The following is a 24,852-nucleotide window of genomic DNA, read 5'->3' as shown; positions in this document are numbered from 1 at the left end:
GTGGGGGCGGGGGACAGAATGGCAGCTCCCAGAGCAGGTACGTTGAGTAAAGGAACACCTACATAAACATGGGCGTGAATTGGTCAACAACGCTGCTAACTAGGTTATGGTCCCAAAGGAGTGATACATTTGCAAGTCCCCAGTAGGAGAAGGTGGCTAAGGGTGATTCCATTCCTGCCCCATACCCTGTTAGCTGTATTCCTTTCTCTTATTAAAGGGCTGAGCTAAAGTCCTGATTAAAAACAATATCCTTGCTGGCACTCACTTCTCTATATCTGTCCTAGCTTCCCAGTGTCATCTCATACACTTTCTTATGCAACTTGCTGCAGTGATAACTCCATCTCTCCTCCATCCAAACACGCCCATGGTCCTGATGGTCATTCAGCCAAAAAACACTATGCCAACAGTCCAGCCTATAATGCAACTAGCCTAGACACCCTCAAAGTGGAAATCGTTTATTCTAAACCAGTGATTCCCAATCTTGGATTCCCAGATGTTCTTGGACTACAACTCCCAGAAATCTTGGCCAGCACAGCAAGTAGTGAAGGCTTCTGGGAGTTTTAGTCCAAGAACATCTGGGCACCCAAGGTTGGGAACTACTATTCTAAATCCAAGGAAGGATTTTAGTAAATGATAGAAATCAATCAGGGAAGAGCATTTTTCCACCTGCTCCAAGTAACTTCAAATGTTGTTACAACATATTCTTGTTACCCCAAGCATTCAGACTTGCAATCTTAGTTTTTGCTGTCCTGATTTACTGTTGGCTTTTTATTGAGATGCAATGGATTATGGACTGCCCCAAAATTCTGAGCAGGATGAAAAGCAGGATAAATACAGTATGTACACATGTACACCCACACACCTTTGTGTATTTGGCATGGACAAGCACCATGGCTAAGAGTGTAAGTTACCATCTCAGCCAGTCCACTTTGTAACAAGAATGAGAGCTACTTAATATTGTTAAAGAAATGGCCCCAAGAAAGAAATAAGCAAATAAATAATCCTGCCAGATGCCTCTCAAATGCCATTACATGCCTTTTAAGGTAACTTTTGAATTAATTATTTAAAAAATTACTCATTTAATCCAAAAGTAACCTTGTATCTTCTTGTGTTACTTTTGAAATATGACTTAGGGTGCACTCAGATGATGAGAAAGGATCATGTCTGATTGCACCAGAAAGGGTCACTTTGCTTGGAGCAATCTCCCTTAAAGCAACCCTTCTATGGAGAAATTTCCCCCCCAATCCCTAAAAAGAGTAGCCCTGCTGCTGGATCAAACAGGTCCAGCTTGGGTGCAGAACAAGGTTGGTGTGGTTCATTGTATGATCACCAGGAAATAGCTCACCCTGGACTGTGCCACAAGCAGTCCAAAATGCAAGCTATTTCCCCTGTGATCACATCTTCAGTTCCACCCTTGTAACCCCCAAAGCTAGTCACACTCAACTGTGTTAACTGTAACTGTGCTATACAATTACAATGTAAAAGGAACAGAAACTCTTACTATGGGGGAAGATCCATGCAACCTGGCTGCATACCTGCTCCTGTGTCATTAAAACCACATATATACAAAGAGACTTCTTTGACTATGAGAGACCATATCCTAAAACTATTAGTTCCCATTGATGAAACAAAGACTAACCGTTACTGACCATTGTAGAGGAAGAATCTAAATAAATAAAGATCTAAATACATCTTCAAACCAGTTGCACCTGTAAATCGCCTCAGATCATCTCTGGTTGCACTCTCTCTCTGATTGCAAATCATTGTTTAGTCGTTTAATCCTGTCCGACTCTTCGTGACCGCATGAACCAGAGCATGCCAGGCCCTCCTGTCTTCCACTGCTTCCCAGAGTTGTGTCAAATTCATGTTGGTTGCTTCAATGACACTGTCCAGCCATCTCATCCTCTGTCGTTCCCCTCTCCTCTTGCCTTCACACTTTCCTAACATCAAGGTCTTTTCCAAGGAGTCTTCTCTTCTCATGAGATGGCCAAAGTATTGGAGCCTCAGCTTCAGGATCTGTCCTTCCAGTAAGCACTCAGGGTTGATTTCCTTTAGAATTGATAGGTTTGTTCTCCTTGCAGTCCAGGGGACTCTCAAGAGCCTCCTCCAGCACCACAATTCAAAAGCATCAATTCTTCGCCGGTCAGCTTTCTTTATGGTCCAGCTCTCACTTCCATACATCACTACAGGAAAAACCATAGCTTTGACTATGCAGACTTTTGTTGGAAAGGTAATGTCTCTGCTTTTTAAGATGCTGTCGAGGTTTGTCATCACTTTCCTCCCAAGAAGACATCTTTTAATTTCGTGGCTGCTGTCTCCATCTGCAGTGATCATGGAGCCCAAGAAAGTGAAATCTGTCACTGCCTCCAGTGACAGATTTTACTGTTGCAAATACTGAACCTCATTTTTACCTATGAAACAGCATTCTTCCTGACAAAGGAACGGTTGCCAAGATCTAAAACAGAACGATCATGTCCTGAGTAAAACTTTGCTTCGATTTTTAATATTTTATTTATCGAACCCATGTTCCAATAGTCTTTCATCTCAGAAATAGCTCCCAAAGAAACTTACAAAGGTCATAAATGAGACAGACCATGTCCATGGCCTTATAGTCCAAAAACACATGACACAAAAAGAAAGTGAACCCCAAAGAAGGAGGGGAGGAGCCAATTCAGCCACTAGGTTCTTAATTAACAAGTTCAGCAGGTCATGGACTTCTGATCTGCTTGTAATGGAAGGGCTGCTGTTTGCTTTCCCTCTGAAGTGGATAGCAGAAGGCATGTCAAGGCTACTGAGTTTTAGAGTGAAGTTTTCAGGGTGGCTGAAAGACCCACTAGTTTTACAAAAGACTTACTGCTGATATGTAAGCTGCTGGAACTAGCTTGTTGAAATGCATATGATAAGAAGAGTTTTCACCTAAGTTTTCTAATTATATAAATGTGCGCACAGTTGCCAGAATATCTCTCATTTGAAAAAACTCAGTTTAGAATTGGATCTTGTAGTCCAGAATTCTTTAATAGCAGTAGACAAGAATAATTCCTCTATTGGGTTTTTTAAAGGTTTTTTTTTAAAAGCAGTCTGCATTTCAAATTACAGTAGTTGTTAGATCATGAAAAAAATCACTCTCCCAGTCCACTTCTTGGTCCACTTAAATTGGATTAATACCCTTGCCCTCCACACAGGCCACACAACAGGATAATTAGGAGTGCATCAAATGTCAAATTCAGAGAGGGGATAGTCCTAGCACTGTGCCAGAAAGGAGCGGCACAGCTCTTACAGGGACAGGACAGATCGATCTAAGTATTGATTGTAATAATTCTCTTTTTTCAAATTGCTGCTGTTATTATTCTATTATTGTATTATGATTTTGTGAGCCGCCCAGAGTGGCCATGTTACCAGATAGGCGGGATATAAATAGAATAAATAAATAAATAAATATGTGTGGACAAAAGAATTTGGTTTGAATCAAACCATATCAACAGCAATCCTAGTAGCAATCTTTAAGTATATTTTGGTCAGGACACGCCCTAAGCCTCAATTCAAATGAGTCCTGGTTTACATTAAGTCCAAGCTCATGTCCCTGCATCTAAACATACCCAATAATTAGACAAGAGCAAAACAACTCACCAGTTAAACTTCCCACTTAGGGTTGCAAACCAAGCAGCATTTTATTTGTCCTACCAATAAAACCATGTATGGTCAAGTAATTCAAGAGTGAGGAGAGTTTAGATTTGTAGGCTTGCATTTGACCGCTCAAGGCTCCCTGCTGAAATACCAAAGGCTCACAGAGCAATGGGCCACAATGCATCTGAACACATGGCCAACCCAGGGAATGTTTTTTTTCAAGTAACAGAACATACATACAAATCCTCCATCCTCCTCCACCCCACCATGTCTATTTATACCTGTTTTTCCCCACAACTATTCAGCAGCCTAATTTAGAAGGAAATGAAGGCTTTTGTTGTTAAACCATTGGGAGTAATAGCAAAGCTTGGGAAAGCTTTTAGAAAGATCTAATATACTGTACAAGGCTTCCATAACTAAGCTGTGTTAGGATGATGCTCTGGGTCCCAGCCAGGTGAAGGATTCTGGAGGTTGTCATCCAGAAGGTAATTTTTCCAAGCTGTGTTCCAGGGTCCACCTTGACCTGTTAGATTAGCCAAATAGCTCCCTAACCTGCTGATTCGCCTCAAGCCCAGAGAAACAACGTTTTTTCAACCCCGAAGTTGTAACCTGAAGAATAATTGTGCGCCATCAAGTCAATTCTGACTTAAGGCAATCCTTTCCAGCATTTTCTATGTAGAGAATATTTAGAAGCAGTTTACCAATCCCTTCTTCTGCAGGCGCTCAGGGCCTGTGCAGCTTGCCCATGACTACATAGGCTGGCTTTTCTCCCAGAAGGCCCAGTGGGGGACTTAATTCTCACCCTCTGGCTCTGCAGCCAGGTACCTAAACCACTGAGCTATCCAGCCACCTTAGCTGTAACCCTAGTGCTATTAAAACTCAATAAGAGAGCACTGGAGTGAAGGAAGCTGTTCAGATATGCAAGGCATGTATGAACCAGCCATTGTTTGCTCATAACTCCTCTTTTGTCAAAACTACCATCAGAATTCAGCAAAGCATCCAAGTTAATTAACTGCCCCCTCCTTTCATGCATTAATTAAAAGCCTTCTACCAGTCTGCTTATCTGTTCAAAACCAGAGATCCTCGACATTTAGATCACTTCTTGTGGGCATTGAGTATTCCTCTCCACAGAAGCAATTAGTAGTAAAACATCTGGACCCTCTTCAGATGAACTAAGCATCATTAACATGTTCATTAGATGTCCAGGCGATGGAGGGAGGTGCTCTTTGTTTCACTGCATTTGTTCCAGAGATGCACAGATTATATAAGGTAAAGGTAAAGGTTCCCCTTGACAATTTTTGTCCAGTCGTGTTCGACTCTAGGGGGCGGTGCTCATCCCCGTTTCCAAGCCATAGAGCCAGCGTTTTTTGTCCAAAGACAATTTTCCGTGGTCACATGGCCAGTGCGACTTAGACACGGAACGCTGTTACCTTCCCACCGAGGTGGTCCCTGTTGATCTACTTGCATTTGCATGCTTTTGAACCGCTAGGTTGGCGGGAGCTGGGACAAGCGACGGGCGCTCACTCCGTTGCGTGGATTCGATCTTACGACTGCTGGTCTTCTGACCCTGCACCACAGGCTTCTGCAGTTTAGTCCGCAGCGCCACCACGTCCCTTACACCGATTATATAGATTGATCCAGAACACCACTTTTTACCTGGTGACCCAACTGCTTCAATTAGAATTGCCTAATATTTGTCTATGGACAAGGCTGCCAGAACCAGATGCAGCTAGGCTGTGTTGGTACCATACAACTGCTAAATGCAGATCTGCACTGTAATCTCTTTGTATTTGCCAAACATGTCTCTGTATGAGCCAGAAATAGGGAAAGTTACTTGCCAGGGGACTACATCTCCCAGAAGACACACTGCTAGCAAGATAAACAGATCTATTTTAGCACAAGATAGCAGGTCAGACAATTCACTATGGTAAATGTTGTTTGGGAGTTCAAGTCCCCACCCAGCCTGCAAGAAGAAGGGCAAGCCTACGTAGCCTTGGGCAAGCTGTTCAGTCCCAGGGTGCCCTCTAGAAGAACGAATTGGTTGATCACTTCCGGGGAGGTTATTCCTCTTTTTTAAAAAGTTGTAATTGACAGGACATTATTATCTGAACATAAGCTTCCACCAGTTACAATCCACTAACAGACTTCTCCATGCATTCTGCTAACATCTTGTTAGCACCATTCATGCTGATGGAAATGAATCCCTAATTGTGGAAGTGAATTTTATAGTTTAATGACCTACTCTGTCCAGAGCTTGGGAAAGCTACTTTTAAAAAAAACAGCTTCCAGAATACCTCAGTCAGCAAGCTGGCTGGAGAATTTGGGAAGAAGTTCTCAAAAGGGCAATGATTTATGCTGTTAGGGCGCTAAAACCAAGAAATCATTAAAGTATATAAAACACAGAAAGCCAGCATATATTTTAACCGCGTCAGAGAAACAAAAAGCACGGATTGTTACAGCTGATCATTCCAAATAAAATAAATGGGGAAAGAAAGACAGGAAGGGGAAACTTGTTGGCTGGGATCTTTAGAGACCGGTTTCGATGGGAAACGACGTTGTTCTTCAGTGCTGTTAAAGCGAAGATGCTGCTCAACTTCCAGGAGGAGGGAGAAGACAAATAAGGCTTTTAAAGCTGCCATGAGGCTTCACTGTTGTTTTAAAAAGCACAGTGGTGATTGCGCATTACCATCCATCGGCCACAATCGTAGTTAACGTTAAACCCCCACGGTTGCAGGTTACGGGCATTTGAGAAGCGATCCTTCCACTCCATCTTTCCTGGCGGTGGGGGGGGGGCGGGGCGGGGCGGGGGGAGAGTTGTTGCAGCCCTCCCAATGCCCGAGTGGGGCGGAGCAGCCCAGTTGGGGCCCGGAGCTGCTCTCTGGCTGTGGAGAGGTCCGAGATGCGAAAGGCCGAGGCCCGGCCACGTCAGCACGACCACCCCGGGGGAGCTGCGAAAGGAGGCGGCGGGGATCGCGCCGCCGGAGGGCCGGCTGCAGCCATGGAAATCCCCGCGGGGCAGATACTGGTACGAGGCTGGGAGTAGCAACTTAGCAAGGGAAGGGATGGGAGGAAGAACCGGGGAGAGGACCCGCCGCCGCCGCCGCCGCCGCCGGTGCCTTTAGAAACTGTCTCAAAACTCTTCCGAAGTTCCTTTTGTAAACTTTACGCTAATTCTTAGGAGGCGCCCTGCGCGAGAACAGAACAGAGGATCCGACGCGTCGGGGATGGGGGTGGGGTGGAATCTTATTAAAGGGGGAATCGGGATACGATACAAGGGACTCGACAAGGGCCTAGTCCTCACTGAGGTGGCAGACCGATCTATGGACTGACAAAGAATGTTTTTACGGGCGGTTCTCTCTGCCTTTAGCTTCCCTTTGCCCTCCTTTATTACAGTCGCGAGTGCTGACTGGATGGGTAGAGTTACAGGCACGTAGGGGGCACCAGAGCTTATCCCTTGTACTAGAATAAGCGACTCAAAATAGTACTGTATGTACTTTGTACAGGTATGTGCATTGTAGCACATAGGGCTGCTAGGAAGAGAGTTGTCAGACCCTGGGCAGACATGTAATACCTGACTGATGATGGGCTGTGTTTGCTGTGGTGGTGAAGACCCGATTTAGGAAAACACCAGTGAGGCAGGTGAGAGTGTGCTGAAAGAGCCCCTTAGAATTATGAATGGATGAAAGAGAAGCCTGCACCAGATTATGGGAGGGCACTTAGAATCCTCACAATTTTAGATTAAAAATCTTTGAAGCAGACCCCCCCCTCTCTTTACCCATGTCTGTGTTATGTTGTAAAGATCTGTACATTGATGCAAAAATGCGAATGACAACAGCAATATTTTATGTATCCAAATGCTAAAATATGTTTGTATTTACACTATAAAGCGTACTAAAGTTTTTTTATAGTTCTCCAAGCTTAGGGGTCACGAGACTTGCTGGTATTTGTTTATTTAAATTATATACAGTATGTGCCACATTTCTCCCCATAGGAGAGAAACGTGAGCAAGGGTACATCGTTTGGGTAACATAATTAGAGATGGGCACAAACCTGAGGTCTGTGCCAGTTTGTACATGTGACTGCAGCACATGTGTTACAATTCCCTTCCTCCACCTCCCCAACTGGATCCCCCCTTCACTAGTTGGAGTGTGCTCCTCTTCCTCCTCATCAGCTGGATAGCTCAGCAGGAGCATGGGTTTGCCTGTCCTGTCTCCTTGTCTGAGTGGGCAGTCAGCCAAGAAGGTGGGGCAGGGTAGCCCATGCTCCTGCCTGGGAATGGCTGAACAGCCAAAAGGAGAAGGAGAGGAGTGTGTGCCAGCTGGTGAGTGGGGGAACCAGCCAGGAAGGGAACTCACATATGAACCAGCCCGAACCTCTTAACCGTGGTGTGTGCCCATCTCTAAACATAATCAATGACCTTCACAACCTGAATTCAGGAAACAGGCGGAATTATAGATTTCCTTGCACATCCAGACTAGAAATAAATCAAATGCACTGGCTAAACAATGAATAGAACCAGGATCAGCAGAAGTTCAAATAGCAGTATCAGAGAACTTTGTTGTATCAAAGATAAACATGTTTGCCCATATTATATTTCATGGGTCTCACTTTTGCTGACTATTATTCTTACATGATTTGACTGGCCATTAAAATAAAACTGTATTGAACCTAGAAACCGTCCCTTTACACTGTCAAGGCAGTTTTCATCTTGGACAACTTTGGACAGCGACTCTTGGCCAAGGTAAGGTACCTCCAACAATTTTGTTTCAAGCCTTGTTGAGATAACAATAGGATTGTTAACATTTTTTGTAGATGGGAGTAAACTGAGTCACTTTATTTCTCTTGAAATCCATGCCATGAAGAAGTCTGAGGTCCATATTCCTGAATATTGATTTTGCTCATGGATCTCACAGCTTCTGTTTGTTTTTCTGCATCTGTCATCCTGTGTTAAACCATTGGCATCAGGTAGCTGTAGAGATAACTTGGTCACTGTGGCATGTAGCCTCAGCGATATTGCTCTTCATGGCTGGCTCTTATGACTTTGGTACCAGAGACGAAGGACATGGTGGTGTAAACGTTCGGCCAGCCTTTTCACCTACAGAAGCCAATCAGTTTAGCAGCAAGATCTCACTCCAACACTGACAATGGGACAACATTCTTGATTTCAGCTGAGAGCAACTCACACATTCAGGATGCAGGCACACAGCTTTCTCCTTCCACTGTTTCATTTCCACCTCCCACTCTCCATTCTTGCTGGTGGATTGTGCAATGAATAGCAAATAATTTCTCTGAGCTATTCTCATGAGGATGACAAGAATGCATCTACTTTTGTCCCTCTCCTTGATGATCATTTCCTTCTACTCTTACACTGTCTCATCTTTGTTTTAAACCATTTTCTTTGGTTATCCATAGTATTATGATGACACGTTTCCATCCATTAAAGAACAGAAGAGCTTTGAGAGAAATGTCTTCAATAAAACCTACAAGACTGACAGTGAGTATGTGAGGCCTCTTAGAGAAAGTTCAGCCCCTGGGTGCCCATTTGCACTTGCCTTGCCTACCAACTCAGGTCTCCTCCTGCCCTTGCCAGAAAATAACATTGCAAGCAGTTGGGAGGGTACCGGGTAGAAGGAGAGGAGCAGCAGGTGTGACAAAAATGGTAGAGGAACATGGAAGTACCAGCAGACCATCCTGAGAATTTTTTTTGTAAGGCAATAAATTTAATCTGCCATCCCTCCACTGTTTTTTTCAAGCTAAACTAAGCTGAAGAGTTCAGTGATTACCTAAGTTTTTACTGGGCATAGGGTGGGCAATCATGGCCCTCCTAATGCTTTTGGCTTATTCTTCACCTTTACTCTAGCTAGTCTACAGTCTAGTGGTAAGGAATTCTGCAAACTCCAGTCAAAAAATACCTGGGGAGTAGAGCTGCTCAAGACAATTCAGATGTGTTGGACTATAATGCCCATCTTCTGCTACATGCTGGCTAGGGATGATGCGAGTTGTAGTCTCAAGACACCATGATGGCCCTTGGTTGAGAAAGGATCATCTACACCAATGATCCCCAACCTTGGGCCTCCAGATGTTCTTGGACTTCAGGAAATTCTGTCCAGCCAAGGTGGTGGTGAAGGTTTCTGAGAGTTGTAGTCCAAGAACATCTGGAGACCCAAGATTGGGGGCACTGATTTACACCACAAGTTCCCAACCTAGGGTAAGCCTTCACCACCAGCTGTGCTCCCTAGAGTTTCTAGAAGTTGAGGTTCATGAACATCTGAGTTACCAAGATTGGGAACCAGTGGTGTAGATGATCCAAGCCATCTTCCATTTGTTTGCAGAATACCAACAGATGGCTCACCCTGCTTTTACTTATTTACGAGGTGCACCATGGGTAGATTTGGATGGCTTTAACCTAATCAGAAATAAGGTCATCACCATATCAGAGAGGGCCTGGTAGACTGCGGGACTCTTCAAGACCTCTTTCAGCTGTCACCCCATAATATTTTTTTCTTCCTTCTTTATCTCTCTCTCTCTCTCTCTCTTAAACTCTCTACAGGTGAGATCGCTTTCTTAGAAGGTCTGACCATTGTCTATAAAAGCAGCATTGATCTATTCTTTTACGTAGTGGGGAGTCCACATGAAAATGAGGTAAATTTCCCCTGTGAACATGTTTTTAGGCAGCAGGGTAATGAGCAAAAGAGTGGCCCAACAATATTTTTTATTTCTTATTTTGTATTTTTAAAAATGCGTTTAATTTATGTTTTTCTCTTCCGTAAGTTTAATCTTCCCAGAGTTCCTCCATTATGATAGAATCCATAACTACAACTAAAGATATGTAGTTAGGTGGAAACTTGTAAGTAATGCTATAGCCATATGGAACAAGAAGCAACTAGAGACAACACCCACATAGTGTGTGTGTGTGTGTGTGTGTGTGTGTGTGTGTGTGTTGTGTGTGTGTGTGTGTGTGTGTGTGTGTGTGTGTGTAAGAGAAGCATCTCATCCAAGAAACCCACTACATTGTCATCTAATCTGATATATAAAATGTTTCATTATTATCTTAAATGCCACATGAAATCACCATTTAGAAAATCGATGATGAAGCACAGATGTTGGTTGTGGAAGCAGCCCAATGCTGTCTATATTGTATGTCAGGTAGCATGAGGTTAGGGATAGATAATGAATTTAGCCAACAGAGAAATTCACTTGATTTAGTCTATGTTGATGTGAGCCTTGCTCTCTTGCCCTGCTTGTTTTCTAGCTGATGCTGACATCAGTGCTCACCTGCCTTTTTGAATCCCTCAGTCACATGTTGCGGTAAGTATTATAGCTAAAATCCATGAAGATCACAGGTCACCTTGTCAGAATCTAAAATTACAAAATGGGCAGTATTAAAAAAAAAAAAACAGGTTCTGCCCTTCTTTCCGAAGCAAAACTGTCCATGTAGCCCATGACTATATCCTTATAATCTCAGTCATGGTTAACCACAAACGGAGAGTTTGTACTTTGCAGGTGAAAGGATGTGTAAAACAAAACACATCAGATGACTTGAGCCAGCAAGCCAAGCCATGGTGCAGAGAGAGAAACTCCTGTGCTCTTGAGGAACCCTCAGTTCACATCCATTTCAGAAGTAGGAAATCCTCTTGGTGGATTATGCTCATGGTGACAGGACATCATCAGTACTTCCAAATGTCCCATGTCTCCTGCTGCCCATAAAAATTTGCCTTGACTACCTTCCATCCTCCTTCCTGAAATGCTTCCCTGGGCACACACACACACACATACCTGTGTTCTTCAGCTTCCATCTGCTTGTGACTAGAAATTTTCATCAACCAATTGACAGGCCCATCTTGAATTGCCCCACTGTTGGTAGTAAAACTGGTGGCAAGGAGAAAGAAGGAGCCTTTTTTGTGATGGCACCCTGCCTGTTGAATATCTTCCCCAAGATGTCTTGCATGGCACTTGTTTTGCTTTCAGAGCCAGTGGATCATGTAGGAATTTGCGGTAGTGGACTGGGACTTGGGAGGTCCAAATGCAAGTCCTCACTTAGCTATGAAATTCACTGGGTGATTTTGAGCCAATCATTTTTTCTCTGCTTAGCTGAAGGTGGGGAGGAAGGCAATTATGTAGGCTGTGAACTTTAATTGGAAGAACAATGAGGACATCATAAATACATATGGTAATTTTGGCACTAATTTACCTAACTCTACCTATTTTTTCAGTTCTTTACAACTGAAGCAGGGTTTTAATGACATGGGTATTTTTTTTTTCATTTCATCCTTTGCTGTTGTTTTGTAATATTTGGTTGTGTGTGTTTTTTTAAAAAAGGCTCTATTGTCAGCTTGTCCTTGGGAATGCTGATTAGCCATTAAGAGGTGAGGTATCTGTTTCAGAAATAAATAAGTAAATAGTTCTCATATTTCACTGGGGGAATGACAATTCAGGGACTGCCTATCAGGCTCTGTACAATAGCGAAGTCTGTTTTGTAGTTTTAAAAATGCCCAACTTTGATGCTCAGCCTTAATGCTCACCTATATTCAGAGAAGTCCAGTTTCTAAATGGGAGTGATCACAATGCTACCAGAATCCAATCCTACTCATTATCTGGATCAACACAGAATGTCAACAAGCAGAAATCTGGTGTAGTAGAAAGCACTGAGACAGTGTGGGGTAGTGGACAGAGTGTTGGACTAGACCTCAAGAGACTTGGCTTCAAATCCCCGCTTTGCTGTGGAAACTCATAGGGTGGTAGCAATGGCAAAATCACTCCTTGAACATCTCACATACCTCAAAATCCCAGTTAGGGTTGCCATAATTTGCATGCAACTTGATAGCACATAACAACCACAAAGCAATAGCCCCAAGAGTAGTGAGGAGAGGAAAAACGTTGTCCCTTTTTTGTCTACACTCTACAACTTACAGAAGAGCATAGCCTAGGTTATTGTGATCATTGGAGTACACAAATGTAACATTTCCCATCTCAGAAGTGAAACAGACCATATACTCCCCACCTTCAGATTATTTATTATGCATAATAAATGTGACTAGGATCCTAGTCACATTTTCACAGAACTATAGTTGCCAAGGTCCTCTGGGAGAATGGACTGACTACAGTTTGAATCCATTATGTAGATCAAGAGTGGCAACTTGTGGTTCTCCAGAGGTAGTCAGATTGCAGCTCCCATCATCCTTAGCCAGCAGAGCAAATGGTGAGATTTAATGGGAATTGCAGTCCAACCTCATCTCAAGGGTCAAATACTGTATGCTCAATCTATCCTATATTATCAGCAGGATAGATAATATGTCATAGTATTAATTCGTGTCATATTTTGCCTTGTATCTAGAAAGAACGTGGAGAAACGAACCCTGGTGGATAATATGGACGGGGCATTTCTTGTAGTGGATGAGATTGTTGATGGCGGGTAAGATTCATGCAAAAGGAGAAAGAGGGAGAAACGTAACATTTGGTGGAGACACAGAGAAAGAGAGAGATATAGACAAACATGACAATAGATAAAAGCAAAACTACTCAGAAGAAAACTACTCAGAAGAAATCATTCACAACCAATACACATCTGTATATTACCCAGAAGTCATTCTGTGGAATGAGTAGACTGCCTTACCATGTCACTTTTAACTGGATATAAAAGTAGTTACGTTGCCTAGGAGGTTCCAATGAGTTATGATTTTGTTAAAGTAATTTGTAACCTATGAAGTTAGTCCAACAGCTGTATGTGGCTTTAGAATTACAAATTGTCTAACCCCTTACTGTAAGATAACTCAGCCCAAAACTTGTCTTCTTTTCAAAAGAGACAGTTATGCTCCAATGCAAGAAAGAAAGAAAGAGAGAGAGAGAGAGAGAGAGAGAGATTCACTAGATCCCTGTTCTTAGAGAGAGGGAGGTACTTCTAGGGGCTTACAGCTTTGTTTTTAAAGGGTGCTATGATTGTGCTTACGCTTGCACAGTACAGCTGCAGTGAGTTCGGCATAAAATGAAGAATATGGAGGTTATTTACAAACGTCCATGGGCTACAGCCGTGGGGGTCATCATTTCCAATAGCACAGGCACTGCTGCCCAGGTGCTTATAGTATTTTTATTATTTTCTGTAAAAATTGTCTAAACTGTTTTTTAAAATAACTGCATAGCAGAAACAAAACATTGCATTTTGGTAACTACGATATCACTTTACCAAGGGAAGATCTCTGAGACCCCACAGTAATTGCACTGAATTTCTCTCTTTTCTTTTCAAATTCTAGTGTGATTTTGGAAATTGATCCCCAGCAAGTGATTCAGAAGTTAAATTTCAGAGTGAGTTGTTCTCTCCTCTCTTGTTTTGCTTTTTAAATTTCTTGTGGCATCTTACACTTGGTCTTCCTGCTCACCTCATGAAACTCTTTCTACCCCAGATGGTTCCAGAACCTGCAACTTACGGTTTTGTTCTCTTTGATTACCTCACGGGTAATTCAGAGCAGAGTGAAATTATTCCTGAGAGATTCTACAAATAATGAAAGATTCCCACAGGCAAGAAACAGGAGTAAGACACCACTTCTTCTAAGCGCGTGGTGGTTCTAATGAAGCATGGCAGCTGACTGGGTTGAAGTCCTCCTGATTCCTTTGTCCTCATTGCTTGTTGTTAGGGGAGATTTGTTCTTTGCTGTTCCTTCTTAACAGCTCAACTTTTACTGTGGCTTAAACTATCAAGTTAGAGGAGGTGATTTTGAAAGGCCTGTGTCTACCATTAGACAGAATAAGAAGATTTCCTCAGGAAGCAAAGTGCAAGAGTAAAAAGTAGCTGGCTAGGAAAAGAAGCAGGATAATTGAGGAGAAAAAGTGGCCAGGTCAAGACGATAGAATGGAAACAAAATTTGATTTAAGCTTGAGGGCAGGTTTTGATGTAGCTCAGTGGCAAAGCATACACCTTCTGTGCAGAAAGGGCCCATGTTCAATCCCCACTGCTTTCAGGTGGGGCTAAAAATGATTCTTGTTTGAAACTCCCAGACAGTTGCAGTCAGTCAGAGGAACCAGCAGTGTGACTCAGTGAAAGGCAGTTTCCTCTGTATTATCACCGACTGCCAACTTGCTCTCCCACTACATCCTGCTTCTTACTAGCATTGTGAGAAAGCTGTCTGGGGTTGGTCTTTATGGCTCACTATTAAAGATAGAAAGGTTAGGATAGTTTTATCAAGTGCTTGGGAGGGAGGAGTTACTTCCATTACATATTGATCTCATACTCACAGGATGGAAACAGTTGTCGCTTTAAATAAATACCTGGATTTAAATAAATGACCATCTGAGCAGTATATATTTGTATACTTGGTTAGTCTTAAAACATGAACAGCATGTGCATATGTGGCATGGTTTGGCGTGGTGCAGCATGGCATGCCTTTGTGCCTCTATTTCCAAGTGTTCCATAATACTTGCAAATGATGAGGGAGAGTCCAGACTGAGTCATGCTGAGGGTAGACCAAATAAAATCAACCTTGCAGATTTCTTGAGGATTTCTTGTATGCTAAGATAAAGGTCTCTGCCACTTGCCTTTAGAAGAACAACAGGTTAGAGCCAGACTTCAGTTATCCTTACAGTAGACCTACTGAAAGCAATGAGATTTAAGCTAGCCATCACTAACACCATCATCATCATCATCATCATCATCATCTTAGAACAGCAGAACTGGAAATATGGATCATCATGTCCAGCCCCTGTCAAGGGGGCACAATGGGGGGGGGGGACGAACTCCCAGCCTCTGGTTCCACAGCCAGATACCTAAACCACTGAGCTCTCTGTCTCCCATTGATTTCAGAGAGTCTCCTCTCAAGATGATTAATGTCTTGATCCTACTCCATGTCCCATTTTATTAGGATGCACAACTGGTCTTCCCACTGACATAAGTTTTGCTTTACAGAAGGCTCATGTGAGCCTATTGCATGGTTGTTATTGGGCGGTTATTAGGTAAAAGCCCTGACTATGCCTTCGATGTGGGTTTGCTTCTGTGATGGTGGATTGGAATGAGAGAGCAAAGATAGTATCCATTGCCAGGCCTCCACCTCTTGAAGGCAGCTCCTACTGAACCCTCCCAGCATGCACTGCAGCCACCTTCAGAAGGACTCTCTGTTTATGGCCTACTTTACAGGTGAGCCTCAGGTACCACGTAGCAAAAAGCACTCAGATAATTGTAGCTGTTAGCAGCTCTAACAGCTAATATGAAACTTAGAAATATACAGACCATAGAAAAGTTTCCCTTTTGGACTATAGGTCCCAGAATCCTCCAGCCAGCACGACCAGGAGCAAAAAAGGGGGGGAAAGGGAGGAGGCAGCTTCGGCAACCGGACCAGCCACGTTCCCACCATTGTCTGAAGTTGGCTACTGCTGTGCATTTAGTGATGACCTCTAAGAGGGCCTTGGGATGGCTTGGAATGTGCCTGTGCCATTGAACAGGCCATTTCCTGGCCTCCTTCTATAGTGCAAGGAAATGAATGTTGGTTCTAAACAGTAGGAGCCACTTTCTCATGATGGTGGGTGTGGGGCTGCCACACCCTCTTCTCCACTTCCTCCTTCCTTTTTTGGGACAGTGCTGGACATTTGGCATCATGGCTTCAGCGTCCCCTGCTTATATCTGTTCCATCTCACACTAGCGACAAGTTAATCAGTAATCTGTCAATTAACACTATGAGCCCTTCTGTGTTTGACTTACTCATTTGTCTGCCTTCTACCCCCTAAAAGTGGGTCAGATGTACCTCCTGTAACCTTTGTCACCACAGTTCTTATAGGTTGACTGCCTAGTTTTTTTTCTGATACATTGAAAGACTCTTATAAATACATATTTTAAATGACATCAGCAGTCTGGTCCTTAAAACTGCGTCTTTGCTTGCTTTACTGCCACTCTACACTGGTCAAGTTTTTAGCCCTGATACCGCCACTGGCACCGTCCTTGGACCAGGCTTTTTCAAGAATCCTCCTGGACTGTATGACTTTATTGACTTAGCTACAGCCCTGTCCCTTCCTTTATCCCTCCCTCAATTAATCTGAACTATCTTAACTTCCCCCCCCCTTCCTTTTAGGTGGATGACGCCACATTATCAGAGCACAGCGTCACTCAGGTAACTATAACCAAATCATTTGCAGTTTGACTTACGCAGACTCTGCTATCTCAGCTTTTGGCATAATTCTCTGGGTTTGCTGAACTGAGACCTGCAACAAAATATTGCAGCCTAGAGTGATATCAGGCAAAATCCAAAGCAACAAAACAAAAACATGTGGTACCTTAAAGGCTAACTATTATATTTTAATGTGACCTTAGTTATGTAAGAATCCATAGATAAAGTGTTCTCTACTAGTGGGTTATGTATTGAGGACCATCTCAGAGATTTCCTGTAAATTATGTTAAGTTTTTGCCATTTTGTACAGACACAGTTACCCCCCAACAGACAGTATATACAGTATTTGTAAAAACATCTGAAATCTTGCAAGGAAAAGAATTTGGAAAAATGAGGGAATGAGTCATTCCCTCTTCTCTTCCAACCCAAAACAACTCTTCTTTTACAAATAAATGGCATTGGGATTCTTATGAATGCATCTGCATATAATATGCAATCAATCAATACATGAGCATGGACAAAAATATGTGCAGACACATGTATATGGACACCACAGTATACAAAGCATGAAGAGACTGCAGTATATTCTCTTCCCACAAACTGCAAAGGAAATGTCTGTAAGTGGACACTATTCAGTCAAATAAAGACTAAAAAATGTTGAGAATGCTGGCAGTAACATCTCTCTGATATCTTATGTTACATTTCACAAGTTCTCTTACTGCCAGCCATCTTCTCCATGATGGCACAGGACAAGAAGGGGATTCTCTGGCACACCTTCTTATCCTCATCTGCTACCCGGTTTGCTCTGAACTGCAGTGCTAGCCCCTTGAGCAGATTTATCTCCCATCCATTTCGCCAACTTGCACCAATCCACAGAATAAGACTATTTCTGGAAACAGAAAGCTGGGATCAGCTATTTTGGTTGTGCAAAAAGGATGCTTCACAGTGGAGAGAAAAGTTAGGCAGAGGAAACATAGCACTTTATTTTACATAACCTTGTGGTCTGAGATCCAGAATTCTGTGCTCTGGCAAAAGGTACCTGATGTAACAGTGGGAAGGGGGCAGAGGAACTGCCAAGCCCTATTGATGCACAGCTGCTTTCTTTGGCTCGCTTATTCCCCATCTTCCAAGCAAAATATATTTGTTGGCCTAGGAGGAGAAAGTGGGAGACAAAGAACTGGTGTCTTTAATTTGCCCATTGTATATTTAGGCTGAGTGGGAGTTGGTGGGGGACACTTTCCAGTCCCCCACCCTCTTATCACTTTCAAATTGTTCATCACCTGTTTAAATTGGGAACAGGTTTAAACACTAACCTATCAGAGCTCATGTGAGCAAACAAGAAGCCTGTGGCCCTACCAAGGTTTTTAATTTACACCTGGAATTAATTCCCACTCCCCACCAGCCTGGTCTATGGCGAGGGATTATGAGACAGTGAGAGTTATAATCCAGAATGTAGGTAGTGTGATATAGCAAGATCATGCAGGTTAGATTTCTCCGTGTGACAAAAATTACAAAGCCAAATTAAAATGAGGGCAGGAAGCACCGCTGTTTGAATAGTACAGTGGTGCCTCACTTAACGATGGTAATTGGTTCCCAAAAAATCGCTGTTAGGCAATTTAATAATAATATAATTTATTGTCATTGTAAGTATATACACAGTATACCCATACAACAAAATTCACAATTTCATCGCTAAGCGAAACACGGTTTCCCATAGAAATGCATTGAAACCTATTCAATGCATCTCAATGGGGGGGAAATTACAACAAATTTAAAAAGAGTCGGAACAAAGTCAAATTAGTTTAACAAATGGTTTATTAAGTGCACTTATGATTTCAAGCATTCTAAACATTTTTAAACATTTAAAAAACAGCCAACATGAGGCTGTCAAAACCATTGTTAAGTGAAACAGGGGGACCCAAACTGTCATTGCTATGCAAAGCATGGTCCCAAACATCGCTATGTGAAAATCGCCCATAGGAACCATCATTAAACGGAGTGCAAGATCGCTCGAAAAAGTCATTGCTAAGTGATTTCATCATTAAACTAAGCAATCGCTAAGCGAGGCACCACTGTATTCCCTAGCCAATCACATTTTTCTAAATGATGATGTCACAAAGACATGACAGAGTGAAGGCAAATGCTTCTTATCTTCACTATGAAGAATTATGTTACAGCCTCCTAGTTTTCCTCATGGAACTACATTTCCCAAGCTTCCGTACAAAGAAGGAATGAAATATTAAACCAGTTTAAATGTATATTAGTCCACAGTGGCATAGTTTTTGCTGTTGGCAACTGCAACCAATAATTCTCCTGTCTAGTGGTGTGGGACTACAAGTTGCCTAGCAACTGCAATAGCATTTAGCCTGGGCAGGGGAGAAAGTAGATGAGGGAGGAGGTGGGACTGCTAGTGAGCAGCCCAGGTTATGTGCCAGGGTCAAATCTCCCCTTGTGTTGCTCATGGGGAGAAGGAGGGTTGTTAAAAACACCATATAGTGTCTTGCTGTTCACAGGGTGTGTTAAACTGATCATACATGGCTCATATGTGCCACTATTCACTTAATTTTCCATATAATTGGTAAAAACCAGTTTGTTATGAGTACGACTCACCATAATTAGGCCCTTTAAAAGCCTACCGATTTAACTGAAAGAGATATAAGCACATACTTGATTCATCTATTGAAATCAAGAAATCTATTACAAATCTGAAGCAGAATGGTCAGGGATTCAGGACAAGTAAGAGATATTTCTTCATGCAGCATATACTTAAGACTGGAATTCATTGCCACAAGAAGTAGTAAGAACCACTAACACTGGAAGACTTTAAATTAGGACTGGGCAATTAATGGATTTGTTTCAGAAATGAATTATATTCCAAATGCTGAACCAATTACTGTAGTTGTTTTGATCTGATTCATCATGGTCCTTCTTATGCTCTTAAAAGGGATTAACTTTTGCTGGATTACACCCTGGGGATAATTTCCCACCATACCCCAATTTCTACTGTCATTTTTTGATGGTGCAGTGTTGGCGTCTCTCCACCGTACCACCTTGGTGTCAGTCACAGAACTTAGAAAAAATAATTTTTTAAAAAAATTACAATTTCTGGAATCGTAGGCTGTAGCCCTCCATGGGAAATTCTGGGAGTTATAGTCTAAAAATGTTACTCTTCCAAACTCTGGCGAGTCAAAAGGCTGTTAAGGGGAGTTTAAAAATTAGAATAGATGAGTAAGAGTAAAATTAATTTTTTTTACTTACTTACTTACTTACTTACTTACTTACTTACTTACTTACTTACTTACTTACTTACTTACTTTATTTATTTATTTATTTATTTATTTATTTATTTAGATTCCAAAATGTTTAGGTTTTGGTAAACATCTGCTTTGACTACCAAAGCAGACTGACAGTAACAGAAAAGATGAAGAGCTAATGCTTGAAAGGGTGTCTTGTGTTCAGCTACAGTGAATCAACTCTGCTGTGCCTACTTAAGACCAACCCACTTCTTAGAATAACTTATTCTAAATAAAACCTCTATTGGAGGATAGTACTTAGAGCCTAGTTTGAGAGTTAGTGCCATAACGCGCAAATTCCTCCTCCAGGTTCAAAAGATAAACTTTGGGAAATCTCTAGAGTTGGGGATCCCATGATCTCCCTTCACAACCTTTCACAAAGACTGCCACAAACATCTGAAATTGGCCTATATCCTAATTTTGCAATCAGTGAGCTTTTCCCATGGCAGGTTTCTTCCTTACCTTAAAGACATAATCTGCCATCTAGTGCTCATATGGCAAAAACAACAACACTTGGCCATCTGCTTAAATAATCTTGATAAAATTAGGGACTCCATTCTAGTGAACACAGGTTCACTAGAATTTTACCCAGCGAATTTTGTCTATCTTTCTTGGCATTGGCGCATGTAATATGGAGCTTTTTAAAAAAATGCCTCTGCCCAGAGCACCTCTCCCCTGGCTGTGCTAGACGAGGATGGATAAGAAGTTGTAGATCAATGGAGGTGAGAGGTTCAAACTATAGCAATTGAAAGCTGGCTAAGTCACATCTCCACTCTCCGTGTTCTTGCTTTCGTTTATGCTGCATGATATTTGACATGCACACTTCTCTTCTGCTTGAGGATTAGCTCCTGTAAAATCCTTGAGGATGTGGGCAAAATATGCTGAAGGCTGGCCCTGCCATAAGATAGAGTGGGGCAACTACCCATTGTTAGGAGGCGATAGCAGGATGTTGGAGGAGAGACACCATATATGCACCAAGCAGCCTGCTCAATTAGCCTGCTGCCATCAGTGCAGTAGAGCAGTGGTCCTCAACCTTGGGCCTCCAGATGTTCTTGGACTTCAGCTCCCAGAAATCCTGGCCAGAAGAGGTGGTGGTGTAGGCTTCTGGGAGTTGTAGTCCAAGAACATCTGGAGGCCCAAGGTTGGGGACCACTGCAGTAGAGAATACTGCCTACTAGCCGAGTCAACTTTAAAGGATACTGCATCTTGTTCTTAGGCTCAGGTAGCAAAATGTGTCAGGTGGGCCATGATGCAGGTCAGTGCTATTTCTCTGAGTAGCGCTTGGCTAGGGTGATCCTAATGTCTCCACACTTAAAGGAAACACATTTATTTAGAGCCTGACAGTTATACTCCAAATACATCCACTGAAATTCAGCGGAACAAGTCAGCCATGACTAACTGTGTCCCATTGGATAAGTTTACTCTAGTTTGCTTGTTAATTTAAATGAGTTTAAAGTGCCTTTCAGCCAGCAGGCGTTCAGGGAAGTATGCTACACAAAATCTAAAAATAATGTCAAATGACATGAACGTGAAATTGGAACCTGCAATTTGCACCTCATTATCATTTCAGTGATTATTAAAGTGATCGCTGAATAAGTTCTTTTTCAGTATATACAGTATAGAATTTATTATCTGATCTGAGTATCTAGCTCAGATATTGTTAAGTGATGGAGAAGGGGACTTATACAAAAAAAGAAATGAGTCATAACATTATGAAATATTGTTACGGTGTCTACTGAGCATTTATTTACCATAGTGCAATGCAATCAAGAACAAACGAAAGGTCCCTAAAGAACAGACTTTAGCATGATTGAGTAAATTAGCCCATAATGGAAGGAAGAGGCAGTAGACATGGGGCTGCTCTGGAAGGGACACCATGGCAATGGCCTTTGCCAAAATACTTGAGTGGGATGAATTAACTATTACCATCTCTCTCTCTTTCCTTTTTGTTTTCCTTTTCCTCTCTTTACAGGTTCTTCAGTCTGCCAAAGAACAAATTAAGTGGTCCTTATTAAAATAAAGTGCCCCAAACAAAAAAGCATGGCAAGAGTGTGTTTTGACTTGCAATTTAATTTCTCACTTTATTCTCCTCTAAACTCCTCCTCGAAGGTTGAGAATCTTTCTGTGGCATGTAAGATGTCTCCCCTGACAAGTTTGGAGGATATGAACGTGGGACACTTACAGAGCAAATTTTTTCTAAACCTCTCACAAAGGAGGCCATGGGCATTCCTGGTTATTCACCCACCGGTGCTTCTGGAGGGGCAGTTCTTATTTTACCTACTAGGCAAAAAGGATTTTACAGCTCTTTTTTTGTCTTTCCCTCCTTTTGACACTTTGCCCCCAGGAGAAAAACTCAGAAAAAGGAATGGGGAAAGACGAGGGACTTCAAAGCGCATGTCTGGAAGCACCCAAATCCCCCAGGGCGATTCTCCACATTTACACTGATGTCCCTTGTCAAGATTCACAAAGATAATTTGAAAAGAAAAGGTGTTTGGGAAGGTCTTTCCACCATCCTGGAGAACTAGAAGCAAGTGTATATTTATTAAAAAGATGTTCTGCTCTAACAAAATGTGTCAGCAGAATATGTATGAAGCTTTTTTTTTTCAGTCTAAGTGATCACACTTCACAAATGCACTTTAAAAAAATTATTTCTCCATTTTTGTTTTGGCTCGGCTGCTATAAATGGCTACCGCTAAACTCTCTTAGCCTGACATCTTCTGGGGGTAAAATGTCACTGCAGTTCCAAGATAACCATAGCCCGTTGCATTGCTTCCCTGCTCATTAATGGGGCAATTTAAGCTTTGCAATAGTAAAGAAACCAAAGAAACTATACGCTTGATTGCTGTAAGATAAGGGTTACCCCAAAAGTAGCCCCTTGGCCAGGATTGACCTGCTGAGTCATGTCACATCACCTCCCTCCCTGCCCAGGGGCCAGCCTCAGATGGAATAAGCAGGGAACAGGCAAGGAATCTGGCGGTGTGCAGATGTTTTGGATAATGGCAGTCATAAGTCCCACTCAGGATAGCCAACAGTCAAGGGACATGAAGATTATCATCCAAAACAAATGGAGGGCACCAGGTTCCCTACTCCAGAAATAGAGGAATGTGATACTGAAGCTACAGAAATGAATTGCTGCAGCAGGCATTTTGGAATAGGGGTCAATCATAGGGTCTTTACGACCTAATTAAAATGATTCTGTGGCACAATAAGCTGCTGACCATGACTTTAGCATTATTGACACAGAGTAATAGGCCCAAATAAAACAATCCAAACTACCACTAGGGTTGTAACTTATATGACCCCAACTCCAATGTCACAAAAAGGTATGCATGCTGTAAAGTTCCCCAAAAAAGCCAACGGAGAGACAGAAGTGGCTGATGTTTAAGCTGTAGAATCTGCATCTGGTTCTAGAAGCTGCAGATATTTGAATACAGTGTACCCTCGACTTACAGACGACTCCACTTACAGACTTTTCGAGTTACGGAATTCTCTGGCCGCAAAATTTAGATTCGACTTGCAGCCGGAGAATCGACCTACAGACCGGAGAAAAAAACAAACCAAAATGGAACAAAAATGGCCGGTTACAGATTAATCGGTTTTCAATTAATTGTAGGTCAATTATTGACCTACAGATTTTTCAACCTGCAGCCACCGTTCCAATACGGATTGATTCTGTAAGTCAAGGGTCCACTGTATCTAGGAAATGGTTGTATTTCCACACTCTCACTCCCTCTTTCTTTAATAGCAGCCCTGCCCCAAATAGTGATACTTGAAACTTTTCTTGACATTTAAAGAATTAATACTAGTTGGGTTGGCTGGCATCACCCCAGGGTATCCTCCCAGCTCTGTACTGTTTGATTCTAAGATTTTAATAACAGTAACTAAACAGCCTTGCAAATGGAAGCCACCAACGAAAGGATTGTCCTCTTCAAATGGAGGACTGTAGTCCCTAAAAGAGGCCACCTGGCTACCCTCAGGCTGCTGTGAAGGACACAGGATCAAGGCAAGTTGGCAACCCTAAGCTGATTCTACATTTTGCCTTGCACATTAGACCAGAGGGCCGGGATATGAGGTTGAACAACAAGAGTATTCATTTTGCCCAAACCACAGGAAACGGTAAGTGAAATCACCATTTATACACGCATGCACCCCCCCTCCATTACAGAGCCTGATTCTGGAAAGATTTATAACTCATCCAGACATGATTCCCCAGTGCGAGATCATGCAGTGCATTTTATTATATTTAAAATATTTTTCTTTTGACTGCCCTGTGCAACATGGAGCGTGAGTTTGTTGATTTTACAGTAAGAGTTGGCCTTGTTCCTTTATTTATATAGCATGACGGGAGAGGATACTGCAGCGCCAATGGGGACCTTAGCTTTCATTTTATGTGAGGACCAGAGAGGGAAAGAGAGCTCATGACCAAACAGATGTGGAAATTTCCTTTTGCTGACAACACTGCCAGTGTTATGTCACTGCTCTGGAAGGGGCTCATCCGAGGCCCCAGCCATCTCTTTTGATATCAGAATCACAGGGAGCTGAAACAGAGCCATCAAAGGGTACAGAGGGAGTTATATATATATATATATATATAAAACTCCACATATAAACCCACATCTGCTTTTGCTTTTCCTAACAGCTGGGGTTGCATTTATAACAAAAACAGGTGCCAGGAAGAAAACTTTACTGGAAATCCCTCTCCGTCATCCAAGATGTACATACTGTACACTGAGATGGGACAAGTTATAGTATATGTGCTGATTTTTAGCAAATCTGCAACGGTGGAAGCATTGCATACATATTTATTATATTTACATTTTTATAATGACAGTCTTTCCTTAGTCAGTTGC

General features: G+C 42.3%; 1 protein-coding gene across 3 annotated transcripts; it reads left to right on the top strand.

Annotated features, from left to right (window-relative positions):
- Nucleotides 1-6,442: 6,442 nt before the first annotated feature.
- Nucleotides 6,443-22,040, top strand: COPZ2 (coat protein complex I subunit zeta 2). 3 transcript variants are annotated; one of them, XR_012088628.2, is made up of 10 exons: nt 6,443-6,649; nt 8,297-8,365; nt 9,037-9,118; nt 10,175-10,266; nt 10,877-10,932; nt 12,959-13,036; nt 13,872-13,923; nt 14,022-14,136; nt 16,674-16,712; nt 21,975-22,040. XR_012088628.2 is itself a non-coding variant. In XM_020785634.3 (9 exons), the coding sequence occupies exons 1-9, from the start codon at nt 6,524-6,526 to the stop codon at nt 22,020-22,022; spliced, it is 642 nt and encodes a 213-aa protein (XP_020641293.2). In that variant the 5' UTR covers nt 6,446-6,523; the 3' UTR covers nt 22,023-22,040. The 3 variants fall into 3 exon arrangements, 1 of the variants encoding a protein (XP_020641293.2); XR_002299867.3 differs by having other exon boundaries at nt 14,022-14,149; XM_020785634.3 differs by lacking the exon at nt 14,022-14,136 and having other exon boundaries at nt 6,446-6,649.
- Nucleotides 22,041-24,852: the final 2,812 nt, after the last annotated feature.

Source organism: Pogona vitticeps, chromosome 6 (assembly GCF_051106095.1).
Source record: "Pogona vitticeps strain Pit_001003342236 chromosome 6, PviZW2.1, whole genome shotgun sequence".
Lineage (NCBI taxonomy): Eukaryota > Metazoa > Chordata > Lepidosauria > Squamata > Agamidae > Pogona > Pogona vitticeps.
This window is presented reverse-complemented; position numbering and strand designations above follow the sequence as displayed.